The following is a 15,940-nucleotide window of genomic DNA, read 5'->3' as shown; positions in this document are numbered from 1 at the left end:
TTAGTGACTGGAATTGAACCCAGGGTTTTGCACATGACAGGCAAGCATTCTACTACTGAGCTATCTATATCCACTGGGGAAAAGATGTGCAAAGTGTGTACCAGGTTCTTTGTGTTATTTCTGAGACAGGTCTTGAACATTTTGCTTTAAAACTAGTATACATACTAGTTTTTTCACTGCATATTTTAAGTTATGAAAGTGTCTATAGTATCTGGGTTATGCAGTCTTTTGCAATTATCAGCGTTGTTGCAATAAATAAACTTGAACACACATTGTATGGGTGGGGAAAGTATCCCTGAGGCTGAACTACAAAAGGAATACCTGCTTCAAAGATCACAGGACTTTTATGTTGTCAGATCTAAGAGTTGCTGTCTTAAATATAATCCTCAAACTAAGGCTGCTTTCTCAAAAACCTGTATACTATAAAAATATTTTCTCAAGTTTTAAACATCCTTCCTGCAAGTACAGGCAAGAATCAGGCATGGTGGCTTACACCTATAATTAAAATTCTTGGAAGGCTGAGGCGGAACAATTGTCTCACATTCAAGGCTAGCCTTGGCTAAAGAGTGAGACCGTCTCAAGAACGACATCTTGGGGGTTACAGAAATGGCTTAGCAGAGGACTAGAGTTCAGTTCCCATCATCCACACCTGGTGGCTCATAACCACCTATAACTCTTAGCTCCAGAGGGATTTGTCACCTCTTGCTCCTAACAGGAAGTGCACTCACAAACACACACCCAAATGCGTATGTGCGCACACACAATTTTAAATAATTAAAAATATTTTTTAAGTCTTGGCAGGATGATCTTTTAAGTTCTAGGCCAGCCAGTGCTACATAGTGAGACCCTGTCTAAAAATAAGGGTCTTTTTTTTTGTAAGTTTACAAATTAAATCACAAAACTGTACACAAACATTCTAAAGTAAGTATTGTGAACCCAGTTGATAATCTCTGCTTCTTGTCACTTACCTAACTTGGGAAAGAAGAATGGATATATATGAAATAATTCTATCAGTCAAAAGTCTGAAGTTAATCATAAGCAGTGGAGAGCCATTAAGTCCTTAAACAGTATGAAAAAAATATGAGCAGAGGGGCTGGAGAGATGCCTCAGAGGTTAAGAGCACTGACTGCTCTTCCAGAGGTCCTGAGTTCAATTCCCAGCAACCACATGGTGGCTCACAACCATCCGTTATGAGATCTGGTGCCCTCTCCTGGTGTGCAGATGTACATAGAAGCAGAATGTTGTATACATAATAAATAAAATCTTAAAAAAAATATATGAGCAGAATAGGGCATGGCAGTGAGTATCTGTAATACTGGTACTTGGGGTGTGTAGGCAACAGGATGAGGATCTAGGTCAGCCTGAGCTAAATGAGCCTCTTCAAGCAAGAAAGGAGAGGGGGTACTATGAAATACGGTTTTGTCAGTATTCACTATGTATTAGGAAGTCAGAAAGAGCAGTGAGGGGTGAGTTACATTGCGGTAGGATGTTAGGACTATCAGAAGGAGGAATAGAAAGCAGAGCGGGCGTGGTAGCACACGTCTTTAGTTCCAGCACTCTGAAGGCACATGCAGGGTGATTTCTGAGTTTGAAGACAGCCTGGTTCTACAGAGTGAGTTCCAGGACAGCTAGGGCTACACGGAGAAACCCTGTCTCGGTAAAACAAAACAAATGCACACACAACAGAGAAGGAAATAATGCAGAGAAAGAATTATGTTTGTGTTTGAGTCTGTCTGAATTCTATTAACTGTGTTTCCAATTCTACCTCCAGTCAGCCCTTACAGGCAGGACCAACTCGGATTTATTTGTATATTTCATTGTGCCTAGCATAAGATTGTATACAACTGTAGATGCTCACTACGTGCTAAAAATAGATTTGGCAATCATTATTTTGTTTATCTATCTGTTTTGTGTCAAGGAGCACATGTGGAGGTCAGAGTCCAGGGCATGGGTAGAAGTCTCTCCTAAGGGTGGGGGGGTGGCACACACCTTTAATCCCAGCACAGCAGAGGCAGGTGAATCTCTGTGAGTTCGAGGCCAGCCTGGTCTACAGAGCGAGTCCCAGGACAGCCAGGGCTACACAGAGAAACCCTGTCTTGAAAACAAACAAACAAAAAATCTCCCCTACCATGCAGGCTTTGAAATTGCCTCAATTTGACAATTCTGTTTTTAGCCTTAAAAAAAAAAATGCACGTTACCGGGAGTTTTTTAGCTCCGGGTTTAGCTAAATCTTGTGGTGTAATCTCTTCCTTCTGGAGGAGGAGGCAGTAGGACAAGAAGAACCTGCCTGAAAACAAAACCTCTCCGGACGAAAGGGAAAGTTAACAAACAGATCCTCTCGCCTCTTCAGCCCCTCAGCCCGGCCCCCACCTCAAGCTGGGCCTGGTGGGTCGGGCATTTGGGAAATGGAGGCGGGAGGCGCCCGATTTCTAGACCAGCCTGCGCAACAGATCTAGTTCAAGTCCAACCGCCGTGGCTGTAGCTCCGGGGGTGGAGTGCTGGCTTAGTTCGTGCGAGGACCGAGGTTGCTTCTCAGAAGAAAAATAAAAACAACAACAACCAACGAAAGCCACGGTTTCCTGTCCCTTTAAAAATGGCGGTCCTGCACAGTAGAGCGATATCATTGGCTGCACAAAGTCACAGGGGCGGGGTTAGGGGCGGGACGTGTGGTGGCGCCAGTGGTTCCACCTCCTACGGCAAGTCGGAGGCAGCAAGATGGCGGCCGCTGAGGAAGGTTGCGATGCTGGGGTCGAAGCGGACCGGGAACTGGAGGAGCTTCTGGAAAGTAAGAGCCCGTGGCGGGAAGGCCAGAGGGGTCGGGGGCGAGGACCCTCTGCGGGGTTAAGGGAACTTGAGATTTGGGGCGGAGCGGGGGAATCTCTCCAGTGGTTGGCGGGGGAGGTGGTCTGACTTCGACCCCGGCCGGCCCTCCGCCTCAGCGGGAGCTGTGTGTTCGCCTTGGTCACTGATCAGTCCAGACCTCAAATCTCTCTGCGGACACCCCCACCCCCGCCAAAACTGGTCTTGCTTTAGAGTGTCGGATTGTTTTTGAGGCTGGCTTTGAACTCGCGACCGTCTTCGTGCCTCAGCCTATGGGAGTGCTGAGATTACAGGCTGCAACCGCCAGGACCGGCTTTAGTGAATTATTGAAATCTCCTCCCCTGTCAGTAGCAACCTTCACAGAACAGAGTAACTCCAAGGGTCCTTATGTCCGTCGTAGTCTCTTTCTTAACCCAAAAGTGTCTTTCCTAACTCCTTTTACCTCACAGTCTTTCCTCATTCTTTACCAGGCCCTTGGTTCTTTTGTGTAAGTAGTTCAAGGAGACTACTTCGAAAATTATTGTTGGTTTGAGAGACTGTCTCGTGTCGTCTAGGCTGGCCTCAGACTCAGAGATGGCCTTGAACTTGTGATTTTCCCGGCCCCTGCCTCTCCATGCCAGCATGCCTGACATCCTTTTTCATCCTTTTGGAGAAACTGACAGTGAGCCAATCCCAGGGGGAAACATTTCATCTTCCTGAAGTGATGGTGGATGTTTGTTACTCTTGCCCTCCACCCTGGTTTCCTGCCCAGAGTGAGGCCGGTGCCCTTTCACTAGTCCTGGCAAGCAGAGTGGTGGTGACAACACAGGCTTTTCAGGGCAGAGGTGAACCTTTTATCTGTTGCTCAGTCACAACGACCTAGGCAGGGAGAGAATGAACAGATTTAATGAGGCGTGGCAAGTGACTCCATTGGCCCAGGGTTACTGCTTATAAGGCCAAGGGGAGTAGCTGTAGGTGCCTGCTGAATTGAACATAACTTCAGAGCTTACTACCCTCCTGTAGGACGGGTGGAGTTTGTACGAGTAGTAGGGCCCATGGAGAGTTGGGTGGGATACCCTGTGCTTTCTTACAAGAGGATATTGCCGTTAATGCCTCAGAGTGGGTTCAAAGAAATAAGTATCTCTCCCTCTCTTCATGTTAGATAACTGTGTGTGGTTTTAGGGAATTTTATAGCATGCATATAGAGATTTCTCTCTGCGCAGCTTATTTCATCCTTTCTCCCTAGTTCTAAGATGAACACTGGCTTTATGTAAAGGGTTTTCTTTCTTGCCAGCTATTCATAATAAGTTAGATGATTCCCAAGGAATGTGGGAAACCTGTTTGTTGGTCAGTGGACCAGGCAGGGGAGACACCAGGAAAAGAGGGGAGTTCAAGGAAGCTGGCACTCTATATGATTATGTTCCTGACAGTTTGCTCAGAATTGCAGCTTGCTAGCCTTATCTATCCCCAACATACCCACCATGTCTCTTGTTTCCAAAGGTGCTCTTGATGATTTCGATAAAGCCAAACCCTCCCCAGCACCCCCTCCTACCACCTCGGCCCCCGATGCTTCAGGACCCCAGAAGAAATCGCCAGGAGACACTGCCAAAGTATAAATCCCACCCCCTTAAGGGAGGGGGGATGGGCATGCAAATCAGAGCAGGGGTGGGGCAGGCCCCTATGGGCCAGAAGGGTGGGTGGGAGGATGCCTTTGCCTGGAACTGCTGGGTGTTCTTCCAGGCCTCAGCTCCTGTGAAACAAGGACCTGGGGTTGTACTGAGGGGTAGCAAAGAAGCACTTTGAGAAAAGAGCAGTTTTTAGTGATTGGATTTGTATGCTACCTCACACTATTCCTTCAGTGTCCAGATTCTTTGCTTGCTGCCCTCCCGAGAAGAAGAGGCAGATAGAATGTTCAGTGGAGGTGTCTGTGGGGCTGATGTTTCATTTTCCAAGCCCACTACCTGAGCTCCCATAGAGGGCTAGACTCAGGGTGGTGCTGTAAGAGATGAATTTTGTCCACCTCTCCACTGCAGGATGCCCTCTTCGCCTCCCAAGAGAAGTTTTTCCAGGAACTGTTCGATAGTGAGTTGGCTTCCCAAGCCACTGCAGAGTTTGAGAAGGCAATGAAGGAGCTGGCTGAAGAAGAGCCCCACCTGGTGGAACAGTTCCAGAAGCTCTCAGAGGCAGCTGGGAGAGTGGGTGAGGAAACCCCAAACAAAATATACTGGACAGACCTCTTTATTGCTCTAGAATACCAGGATTGTAACATTGATAACATTGATTATAATGTTACAGCCATGGAGTGGAGCAAGGCAAGAAAAACAAGTGTGGGAATCAGATCTTGCTTACTGTAAGAAAAGGTTAAGATATTTTGGAAAATAATTAAAAAAAAAAGATTATTTCAACCAGGTGTAGTAGCATGTTCCTTTAATCTATGGGAGGCAGAGGCAAATGGATCTCTGTGAGTTTGAGGAACTCACTATGATCTACATATTGAGTTCCAGGACAGCTAGACCTACATAGTAAGACCTTGTCTTAAAAGTAAATAGCGGGGCATTGGTGGCACACACCTTTAATCCCAGTACTCAGGAGACAGAGGCAGGTGGATCTCTGAGTTTGAGATCAGCCTGGTCTACAAGAGCTAGTTCCAGGTCAGGCACCAAAGCTACACAGAGAAACCCTGTCTCAACCCCCCTCCCCCCCCCAAAGTAAATAAATAAATAAATAAGATTATCCCAAACTAGCCCTTTGAAAAGACAGTGTTGTGAGTGTTACTGTGCAGAACAATTAGCACATAATCTATATAGATTTATGGCATGACCATGAAGGTGACCAAAAAGAATAGGTAAGATTTTGATGTATTAGTAGTTTGCTAGTAAATGCTTTATATCCAAGCTGGTAAGTAGGTCAGTCTAGACAAGCTGACAATTAAACTCCTAGGTAATCCTGGTTCTTTTCATTTCTCCTAGGCAGTGATGCAAACTCTCAACAAGAATTTACTTCTTGCCTAAAGGAGACATTAAGTGGGCTAGCCAAAAATGCCACTGACCTTCAGGTAAAGGGAAGGAATAGGGGTCCACTCCCAGATGCTTCCTGAGCAGTCTCACAAAGTAGATGCTCTAGGGTATCTCCTCAAATCTGACCCTGCCTTGATTTTTGTTACAGGCACATCTAGATAGTTCTTTGAACCTAAAAGAGTGGTAAGCATTCCAGGAAGGCAGTGTAACCTGTTGGCCTCTCTTTTGTCTTGTCTAGAACTCAGGCATGTCTGAAGAGGAACTGACCAAAGCCATGGAAGGGCTGGGCATGGATGACGGGGACGGGGATGGGAACATCCTCCCCATCATGCAGAGCATCATGCAGAACCTCCTGTCTAAGGATGTACTGTACCCGTCCCTGAAGGAGATCACGGAAAAGGTGTGTGAGTTTCCACTTCTGCCTTTTCTCCTCACTTCATTATGTCAACCGTGGGCCACTCTGCTCAGACAATGCATAGTAAAAGGGCAATTTGAGTGTACAAGTGCATTCTTTTAAACTCCTCTTTGTCGGAAGTAGAAGAAGTTATTGAGGGAATAAAGGTACATAGGTGATCTGATCATTTTTCCCCACTGGGAGTGTCTGAGCTAGAAGGGGTAATTTCTTCACTTTAGTTTTCTCTAAATTAGTTCAAGACTCTGAGTTTGACTGATCCATTCCTTCTTCTTGTCTTTCTTTCTTTCTTTCTTTCTTTCTTTCTTTCTTTCTTTCCTTCCTTCCTTTTTTTCTCCTCAAGACAGGGTTTCTCTGTCCTGGCTGTCTTGTATGTACACCAGGCTGGGCTCAAACTCAGTGAGATCCACCTGCCTCTGCCTCCAAAGTGCTGGGAATTAAAGGCCTGGACCCTTCTTGTATTTCTTAACTTTGTTAATTTCTCCAGTAAGGATTCACAGGATTTTGTGGTGTTGTTATGAACAATTTGAGAATAGTTTAAATGATGGTCCCTGCTTGAAAAAGCTTATAGTTTCACTAGAGAAATAGAAGCCCTTCAGCATCACAGGGCAACATGTGACTGAGTAGGAAATGAGTAGCAATACCAGGAGTCTGCAGACCAGTGTTTGTATAGCCTAAGTCCAACTCTCAAGCTAAGAGCAGTTTTTATATTGTTTTAAAAAGATTTATTTTTATTTCTATTTTTTAATTAGGGGAGTGTGTGTGTGTTTGTGTGTATGTGGAAGGGCATAGCCCACTGTGGGTGGTACCATCTCTAGGCAGGTGGGCTTAGGCTATAGCAAGAAAGCTAAAAAAAAAAAAAAAACAAGCAAAACAGTCAGCGAGTAGGCAGTATTCCTCCGTGGTCTCTGCTTGAGTTCCTGCCCTCTGTGATGGACTGTTACCTGGAAGTATCAGATGAAATAAATCTGTTCCTCCCTAAGTTGTTTTTGATGTTTTGTTGCAGCAACAGGAATAAAACTAGTACAATCATCAGAGTCTAAAATGATTATTTTCTTGCTTTTCGCAGACATAGTTTACTAATCTGCAGTAAATACCAGTGTGCCCAGAGGATTTGTTGGTGTCAACAGTACTTAGTCCTTTTCACGATGAACTCGCCTGTTTAGCCTTTCTTTCCTCTTTGTTCTCTTCTCTTTACTTTTTAAGTCCCCTTCTCTCCTTGTTCACTGAATTCTTTCCCACCCGTTCCCTCTCTTCCCTTAGTATCCAGAGTGGCTGCAGAGTCACCAGGAGTCTATCCCTCCAGAACAGTTTGAGAAGTACCAGGAGCAGCACAGCGTCATGGGCAAAATATGTGAGCAGTTTGAGGCAGAGACGCCCACAGACAGCGAGGCTACTCACAGGGCTCGTTTTGAGGCGGTGCTAGATCTCATGCAGCAGGTAAAGACCTCCTTACGGTGCTTTCCTACTGGTCCTGTCCACTTGGGTGTTGACTGGAGGAGACGTCTGGAAAGGGTGCTACACAGCCTAGGTGGAGGGAACACAGAAAGGCTACATACCATGGTCAGGAGAAACCAGATCACTAATCAGATTCCTTTTGTTGCTTTTTGTGTTGTTTTCTGTGATTTTTATTCTTTTTTGATTGCATGTTCTTTTTATTTTCTAGTTACAGGACTTGGGGCATCCTCCAAAAGAGCTGGCCGGGGAGATGGTGAGCATGCTTTCTATATTTTAACCCAGTTCCCAGTTTGCAGACTCCAGTAATCCGTAGTTAATCCATATAAGGTGACCATTGTAGCTGCTAGGCATGGACCTTCAGAAGCTCTGACCTGAAATATGAGTGGGTTTCTCCGTCCCTTTATCTCTTCTCCAGCCTCCTGGCCTCAACTTTGACCTGGATACCCTCAATCTATCGGGCCCACCAGGTGCCAATGGCGAGCAGTGTCTGATCATGTGAAACACAACACGTTTTCCTCCCTGAGTCCCAGACCTGGGGAACATCTGGAGTCAGCAGAACTATTGGGAACTGAGGCAGGAATGTCGTCTCTGGGAGCTGGCTGCCCCACACTCTCCATCCCATTCAAGACTGTGCCCTGCCAGCTGCGGATCTGCTGAATCTGCTCTGTAGGCCATTTCTGTGAGCCTTACTCCATCATGTGTTCTGCTGTTAGAAACAGGCCAGCTCATTGCCCCGTAAAGGAAGACATCACTTCTTCCCACTCCCAAAAATAATGGTCTATATGGCTGTACTCATGTTCCCCTTTATTCCCAGGGACTTCGTGCCTTGTTTCTACTCCCTCTCTTGGATCTGGGGAGCAGGAGCTGAGTCCTAAGACTTTGTGTTTGTTTCTATTAGGCAGGGCTTCTGGGAATGAGGAGAAAATGTAGCTTACCCTGGGGCTGTAGGTTTGTCACCACATCTCCTTGCCTTCATTTCGAGCTCTCTGAAGGGAAAGGAATTTTGCACTTAACCTGTGGTCAGGTTGGAAGAGAAGCCCTGGGCTTTTCCTGTCCCTAGGTGCTGCCCACTTAATTCCCCTTTCTTCCTGAGAACTCAAGTTGCTACCTACCTTGGTTCTTTCAACAGCTCTGGTTTGGGTGAACCCAGCTCTTGACCTTCCTTGGCCCCTTGACTGTCCTCTTACCTCCTCTCGTTTTAGATTCTTATTTTACTCCAGCCCCTCTGAACCACTGTGACTGATGAAGGCCAATCTTGTTCCCTTTCATCTACTCCTGTGTCATTCTCTTCCCTTCCCTTCCCTAGACCCTTCCCTTCCCTGGCCAACACGTAATTGTAGTGTCAGAGCTGGTAAATGAGTGGCCATGCTACCCAGATACATTCTGGCTTACTTGAGACATCAGATTCCCTAGAATCCTTGGTTCAGGAAGATGCTTGGGAATGGGGTGCAGCCTGAGTCTTTTTTCCTGCAAGCCCCAGGGGACAGTATCTAATAAATACTCTGAGCGCATGTGTGGGTTATTTTTCATCCAGGTCTGTTTCTGATCTTCCTGAGCTTCTATAAGCTGCAGAGTAGGAAGTGTTAGGAGATAGTTCTGTGTAATGTTATGCTAGTTTCTACCATGACCCTGCCCTCCAGCTTAGCTTGACATTATAATTGATGTTAATGATATTTTGTTAACATGTTTTCTAAATTACCTAGGTTTAAATTGACCTTCTCAGTAGGTCTAAGGACCATGATTGCCATATATTTTATGGATATTCATTTTAGTCCACCTAGCTGTCTAGTTCACTTGGAAAAATAACTTAAAATATATAACATTAATTTATTCTTTGGGAATTTTATACATGTATACAATGTATTTTGATCATAATCACCCCCTGGAAAATAACGTTTGCAAGAACAAATTCACATTTATCTTTTTTGTTTGTTTGTTTGTTTGTTTGTTTTGTTTTTTTGAGACAGGGTTTCTCTGTATAACAGCATTGGCTGTCTTGGAACTGCTCTATAGACCAGGCTGGCCTCGAACTCACAGAGATCTGCCTGCCTGTGCCTCCCCAGTGCCAGCCAGTATTAAAGGTGCACACTACCACCGCCAGCCACATTTATCATTTGAGTCACTTTGAGCACATATGCATGCACGAATGCGTACACACACACACACACACACACACACACACACACACACACACACACACACTGTTAAAATCACTCTTAAAGGTCCCACACATTCTATCACATCCTATGGAAGGAAATGTACTTGAGCTCAGGCTGTGGGGACTGTCCTGCTACCACAGCTCATCAAACAGAAGACTCAGACTCGGGGTCTGAATTTGAGACTCCTCCATGCTCTGAGAAAGGAAAAAAGTACAAGCTGATTTGTGATGATGACTGGGGCCTGAACTGCCAATAATTTATTGACATTCCTACAAAAGCTTGACAAGGCTAGGTGAGGAGATAGGAACAAGAATGACCTGCTCTTTTAATTGTGCTCAATACCATGCTGTCCTTTATTCTCACTTCTGGTGGTGCTGGCATGGACCACCATGACTATTTCCAAGATACTTATTTCATTTTTATCTTGTTTGAACATGAAATGCCACTTGAATTATTCTGTGACAGAATAAAACTTGGTGCATAGGGCAGTCCTCCTCAAATTATGTGTGGTAAAGGACCAGAGATTTTGGCTTTAAACATCTAGTCCCTCTTGCATCAATATTTGGATCTGTTACCCATAACAGATATTGAGGTGAGACTGTAGACAACTTGCCATGCAAATTTGAAAATACCTGAACTATCTAGACTCCACTAACAGGTTAAGCCCACTGGTCATGTAATTGTATTTCACAGTAATATTAAATACCAAAGTTTTTAGACACTATTTCTGGTACCTAATGTCACAAGTTGATACAGTGATTAAAACAACAGCTTTATGGGAATAACAGTGTTCTGGACTTTCCTTAGTCTCTCCTTAGGTCCTAGGCAAATGTATACTTACATTCTTGAAGTCTTTTCCCATGTGTCACCTGTGGAGACTTGGTTTTCAGGAAAACAAAACAAAACCAAAAAACACTATATGGATATCTAGCACTTTTTCTAGCTTCTTTCTTGATAACAAAAATAACCATTGCATAGCTTAAGTTTAGTGAAGTATTTAAGCTGTTCTCAAAATTTATAAGAGCTGCCCTTCCAAAATTCTGTGTGTTTGGGTAACAAATTTGTGACTGGATAGATGGCTTCATGAAACATGAATTTCAAATTCATACAAGATGTATGATAATGTCCTTTTCCTGTGGCCCTAGAATATGCTGTCAAGGCCCCACAGGCTAGAACTAGGGAGCTTGGAGAAAATGGCCCACATTAAAAAGAAAAAAAAAAAGTAGCCATCTGACATGAAAAAAGTTTAAGGTTTATTATGAATCTGTGTATGTGTGTGCTGTGCGTCTGATCCCCTGGACCAGAGTAGTTGTGAACCACCAGATGTAGATGCTGGAGTTGAACCCTAGTTCTTTGAAAGAGCAGATAGCTCTTAACCACTGAGCCTGCCTCCAGACCACATTAAGCAGACATGGCAGATAATACAAAAATGTGCAAAAAAAAAAAAAAAAAAAAAAAGATTCAGGAAGTGGACATGCAGTGTTTGCTGTAGAACTTAAAAACTCATTGACCTCTGGAAAGCCAAGCAGCACTTGACAGAAGCAGAGTAGCAGCTTTTCTACAAGGGAATCAGCTTGGGTGGAGATTGCTAATAAAACACGGGTGGTCTTAGGAGGAGGACAGACAGGCAGCTAAGAAATATAAATAAGACCTTCAAAATAGAGGTCAAAGAAGAGTTGTAAATTTAGCTCAGCATGTGAGTTACAAACATCAACTGAAAGATCCATTTAATGACCACACACTCAGGGAAGTACATCCAAAGAAGTTGGAATACAATATTAATTGGGGTTTTTTAGAGGAACAGAACCCACAGAATGAATATATTAAAAATTACGAAGGGAGTTTAGTAGATGGTTTTACATGACATGGAATAAATAGTACAGCATTGGCTGGTAACCTGATAGGCTAAGAACTAGGAGCTTGCCTGATCTACAGAGTGAGTTCCAAGACAGGCTCCACAGCTACACAGAGAAACCCTGTCTCGAAAAACAACAAAAAAGCATAAAGGCGGAGTCAGGTGGTGGTGGCTCATGCCTTTAATCCCATCACTCAAGAGACAGGGCCAGGCAGAACTCTGAGTTCCCCAGCCTGATCCACAGAGCTAATTCTAGGACAGCAGGGGCTACACAAAGAAACCCTGTCTCAAAAAAACCAAAAAACATCAAGGCAGTCAGGCAGGTGAGCAATACTTTCAGCTGGAAGGTGCTTCCCACTTCAGGGATGGCCTTCCCCTCTCAATTCGTCCTTCACAGAAATGCCCTCACAGACCTGCCCATAGTGTGTCTCCTGGCCCATTCCAGATACAATAAATTAACATCAATATAAACCATCACTCTGATGGAGAAGTAGCTCAGTGGTTAAGAGTACTTGCTGCTCTTGCAGAACTGAATTGGGTCCTAGCAAACCACATGGTGGCTCACAACTGTATGTAACGCCGATTCCAGGGCATCTGATGCCTTTTCTGGCTTCTGCGGGCATTGCATGTATGTGGTCCACTTACACACAGGTATAACACACATTCCGATTACAGGTCTATGTTGACATTGATGTCCATAGATTGAAAACACCGAAGCAGTGTCTCTTATTCAAACATTCCCCATTTAGGGAAATATGGGATGTGTAACAAGTGGAATGCTAGACCAAATCTGCCTTACAGTGGATCCATCTTCTGACCATTTCCTCAATATCCAAATGTGTGTCTCACTGTCTGACCTGCCAATGAAGACGCCCAGCACTTGGCAGAAAGACCAAGTAGAAATTCCTAGAACTACACCTCTGTCAGGATAAAAACAGTACTATATTGTGAGGGAAATGTCAAAGATTAGTTCACCCTTAAAGGGTACATCAGATTCTCAGTATTTCTGGCTTTTGCAAAAACTGGCTGGTGGATTACAGTGGACTATTTGCAAACTAAAGCAAGTAGTAGTCCCCAAAGCACTGCTATGTCAGATGTTTTCTTTATTGAAAAGTCTAGCACAACATCTGTTATGTGACCATTACACAGCAGATTACAGTCAAGAGAGAGAGAGAGAGAGAGAGAGAGAGAGTGTGTGTGTGTGTGTGTGTGTGTGTGTGTGTGTGTGTGTGTGTGTGCGTGTGTGTGTTTGATGGGGTTTGATGGGGTGAAGCCATGAACATGTGGAGGTCAGAGGACAACTTTGTGGAGTCAGTTTTCTCCTTCCACCTTTATTAGCCAATGTCTATCCACTGATAGTGAGCCATCACATTGCCTGGATTTTTTGGTTTTTTCAAGACAGGGTTTCTCTGTGGATGCTGGAACTAGCTCTTGTAGACCAGGCTGGTGTGGAACTCACAGAGATCCGCCTACCTCTGCCTCCCAAGTGCTGGGATTAAAGGCGTGTGCCACCAACGCCCTGCTCATTGTCTGGGTTTTATAAAGGTTTATTGACATTCTTAGTCATTTATATACTGTCTTTTAATGCTTTTGTGCTACTTTGGCCATGTAGAGTAGTGACAGACAGTATGGCTTGCAAAGCCTAAAATATTTAGTAACTAAAGTTCACAAACCCCAGTTTAGTGAATGTATGCTCTCTCGGTACCCATCGGAAAGTATCTGAAGTAGTTTGTATTCCTAAGGGTTAGGTGACAGGCTGTTCACAGTCTTAACCTTCAACATGTCTATTCTCACTCTAGTCTATCCAAAGGGACTTAGGGTATTCTGCAGAATTATCATGTGAAACACCAGATCCCGACGTTTCAGCCCCAAATAAACACATAAAGGTTTATATTTATTTATAAACTGTTGGCTGATAGCTAGGGCTTCTTATTGGCTAGCTGTGTTTTAATTATTAACCCGTTTCTATTAATCTATGTATTTCCACGTGGTCTTGGCTTACCTAGAGAATGCCCAGACCTGTTATTCCTTTGTGGTCTATATGGCATCTTCTTTCCATGCCTCTCTGTCTACCTTTCCCAGAATTCTCCTCATCTCCTAGCCCTGCCTATTTTCCTGCCTCCATTGACCAAACAGTGTTTTATTCACCACCAATAAGAGAAACATATATACAGAAGGACATCCCCCATCAATCATATTTATTTCAGTAAGAATATGCTAATTAGGTCTTAAGGATATGTTAGTCAAATGATGGCCTAGCAGTGCAGCTATTTTTACATTCTTTGGTGAGACAGGATGGGATATACATCCAGAAAAAGTTTCAGGACCTGCCACATTGATGAAGCTTTTAGAAGATAGTGATTTGAAGCCTGTTGGAACACGCCTCTTTCCTCTAAAGAGAAAGGCCAGTTATGGTAAGCCTTCCTTCCCAGTTTTGGAGAGAGCACATCTGTACTTAGGGATTCAAAGTTTTGTATTAGGTTCCCTGTCGTGGGGGTGGGACATGCGACCTGACAAATACGGTACTGGAGGCGTCTATACAGAATCTAAACATCCATGATTTGGGGATGAGGCTGTGTCTTCAGCAAAGAAATCTACCATTTGAGTAGCATCTCTTGATATCCTGTTGAGCCTTAGTAGAAATTCAGTATCTAATTGTAAAATACTAGATGACTCTGTGCTTATCAGCCACACTTCAGGACAGACCCGTGCCTAGCAGCAGTTGGCCAAACACAAAATGAACTCAGTGGTGTTTTTTGTAGACTTTGTTTTGGCTTTTTTGTTTGTTTTATTGGTCTTTAGACTATTTAGATTTTCTTTTTTGTGGGGTTTTTTTGTTTCTTGCTTTTTTATTTCTTTCTTGTGTTTTTTCTTCTTTTTTTAGTGGAGAGAGGGTTATAAAATTGGGTAGGCAGGTGGGGAGGATCTAGGAAGAGCTGGGGGGAAGGGAAAACATGGTCAAATACATTTTTAAAATGTTAATAAAAAAATACCTTAGGGGCTAGTGAATACCCTGGTTTTCCAGAAACAGTTAGGTCCTGAGGATTCTGATGTAATCAATGGAATTTTCATATACTGTATTCATAATATGATGGCATTATTCGGGGGTGGGAAAAGGGATGAGGGGGTGGGGCCTAGTTGGAGGAAGTAGGTCACTACCTGCCCTTGAGGCTATATATCTGCTTGGCATCTTCCTACATTAGCCCATTTCACTGCTTCCTGTCTGCCAAGAACAACCTCTACCCTGCCTCCTGCTTTAATGTTCTGCCCAAGCACATGGAGCCAGGCAACCATGGGCTGAATCCTCTGAAATCATAAGCTAAAATAAATCTTCCCTTCCACAAAAAGAAAGGTGACTAACTGCAACAGATCCATTTAATCAGCTGGTTATTGTTACACCAACAAAGTCATAAGGCTGGGTAGATACAAGTGTGGCCCATCTTTTTGGGTTGATGCAAAAGGAATTGTGTTTTTGGACTGTGAATTTTAAGTCATTATAACTAGGCACAAGACACATTAACCAAAATAGGAACCACTACAATCAGCAAACAGTCTTTGCCAATAAGACGTAAGATTGTTTATTTCTGTAGCATAAAACTCCATGCTTTCTGATTTGACAGAGTTGAATGTTTCCTCTCACCAAACCTGCTCCTGTTCCCCCCACATGTACCTCAGTAAAAGGCATTGCTATTTAGTTAACCCAACATATCCTTGCTTTTTCCCTCTGATCTCACATCTGTGTTCAATCTATTAGCAGGTTCACCTCTTTGCCACTTCAAAAGCGCCTCCTCAGCACAGCCACTTCTCACCACTTGTACTGCAATGCTAGTGCTACAGGTCTTTTGCAATACCTTCCTAGCGAATCTGTCAGCTTCTGTTTTGCCTCCCTTAAGGCAGTTAAAGAAATCAACTAAGGTGAACTTCAGTTATAAAGCAAATCATGCCACATCTATGTTATTTATTTATTTATTTATTTATTTATTTATTTATATCCTTCTCTTGTGCCACCTGGCTTCCTACATAAGCACATTCGACCTTCAGGGTCTTTGCTGTTCCTTTGGCCTGGAACACTCTTCCCCAGGTGTGTATGACTCAGTTTCTCATTTCAGGTCCTTATTCAGAGCACATCTCAGCAAAGGGGACTTCTCCAAACTCCCAGGATAAAAGAGCACATCACCCTGGTAACCTGCTTTTACCTGGTTTAACTTCACAACAATCTGCATAACTTATTATTTTCTGT

The 15,940-nt window shown here is 43.8% G+C and overlaps 1 protein-coding gene across 1 annotated transcript; it reads left to right on the top strand.

Annotated features, from left to right (window-relative positions):
- Nucleotides 1-2,710: 2,710 nt before the first annotated feature.
- On the top strand, nt 2,711-9,197 carry Pex19 (peroxisomal biogenesis factor 19). Its single transcript, NM_001246736.1, is given in 8 exon segments — nt 2,711-2,785; nt 4,300-4,409; nt 4,833-4,998; nt 5,769-5,854; nt 6,055-6,216; nt 7,492-7,668; nt 7,895-7,939; nt 8,102-9,197. Coding segments are annotated over 8 exon segments (900 nt in total). The 5' UTR covers nt 2,711-2,715; the 3' UTR covers nt 8,186-9,197.
- The last annotated feature ends 6,743 nt before the right edge of the window (nt 9,198-15,940 follow it).

Source organism: Cricetulus griseus, chromosome 5 (genome assembly GCF_003668045.3).
Source record: "Cricetulus griseus strain 17A/GY chromosome 5, alternate assembly CriGri-PICRH-1.0, whole genome shotgun sequence".
NCBI classification, from domain to species: Eukaryota; Metazoa; Chordata; class Mammalia; order Rodentia; family Cricetidae; genus Cricetulus; species Cricetulus griseus.
This window is presented reverse-complemented; position numbering and strand designations above follow the sequence as displayed.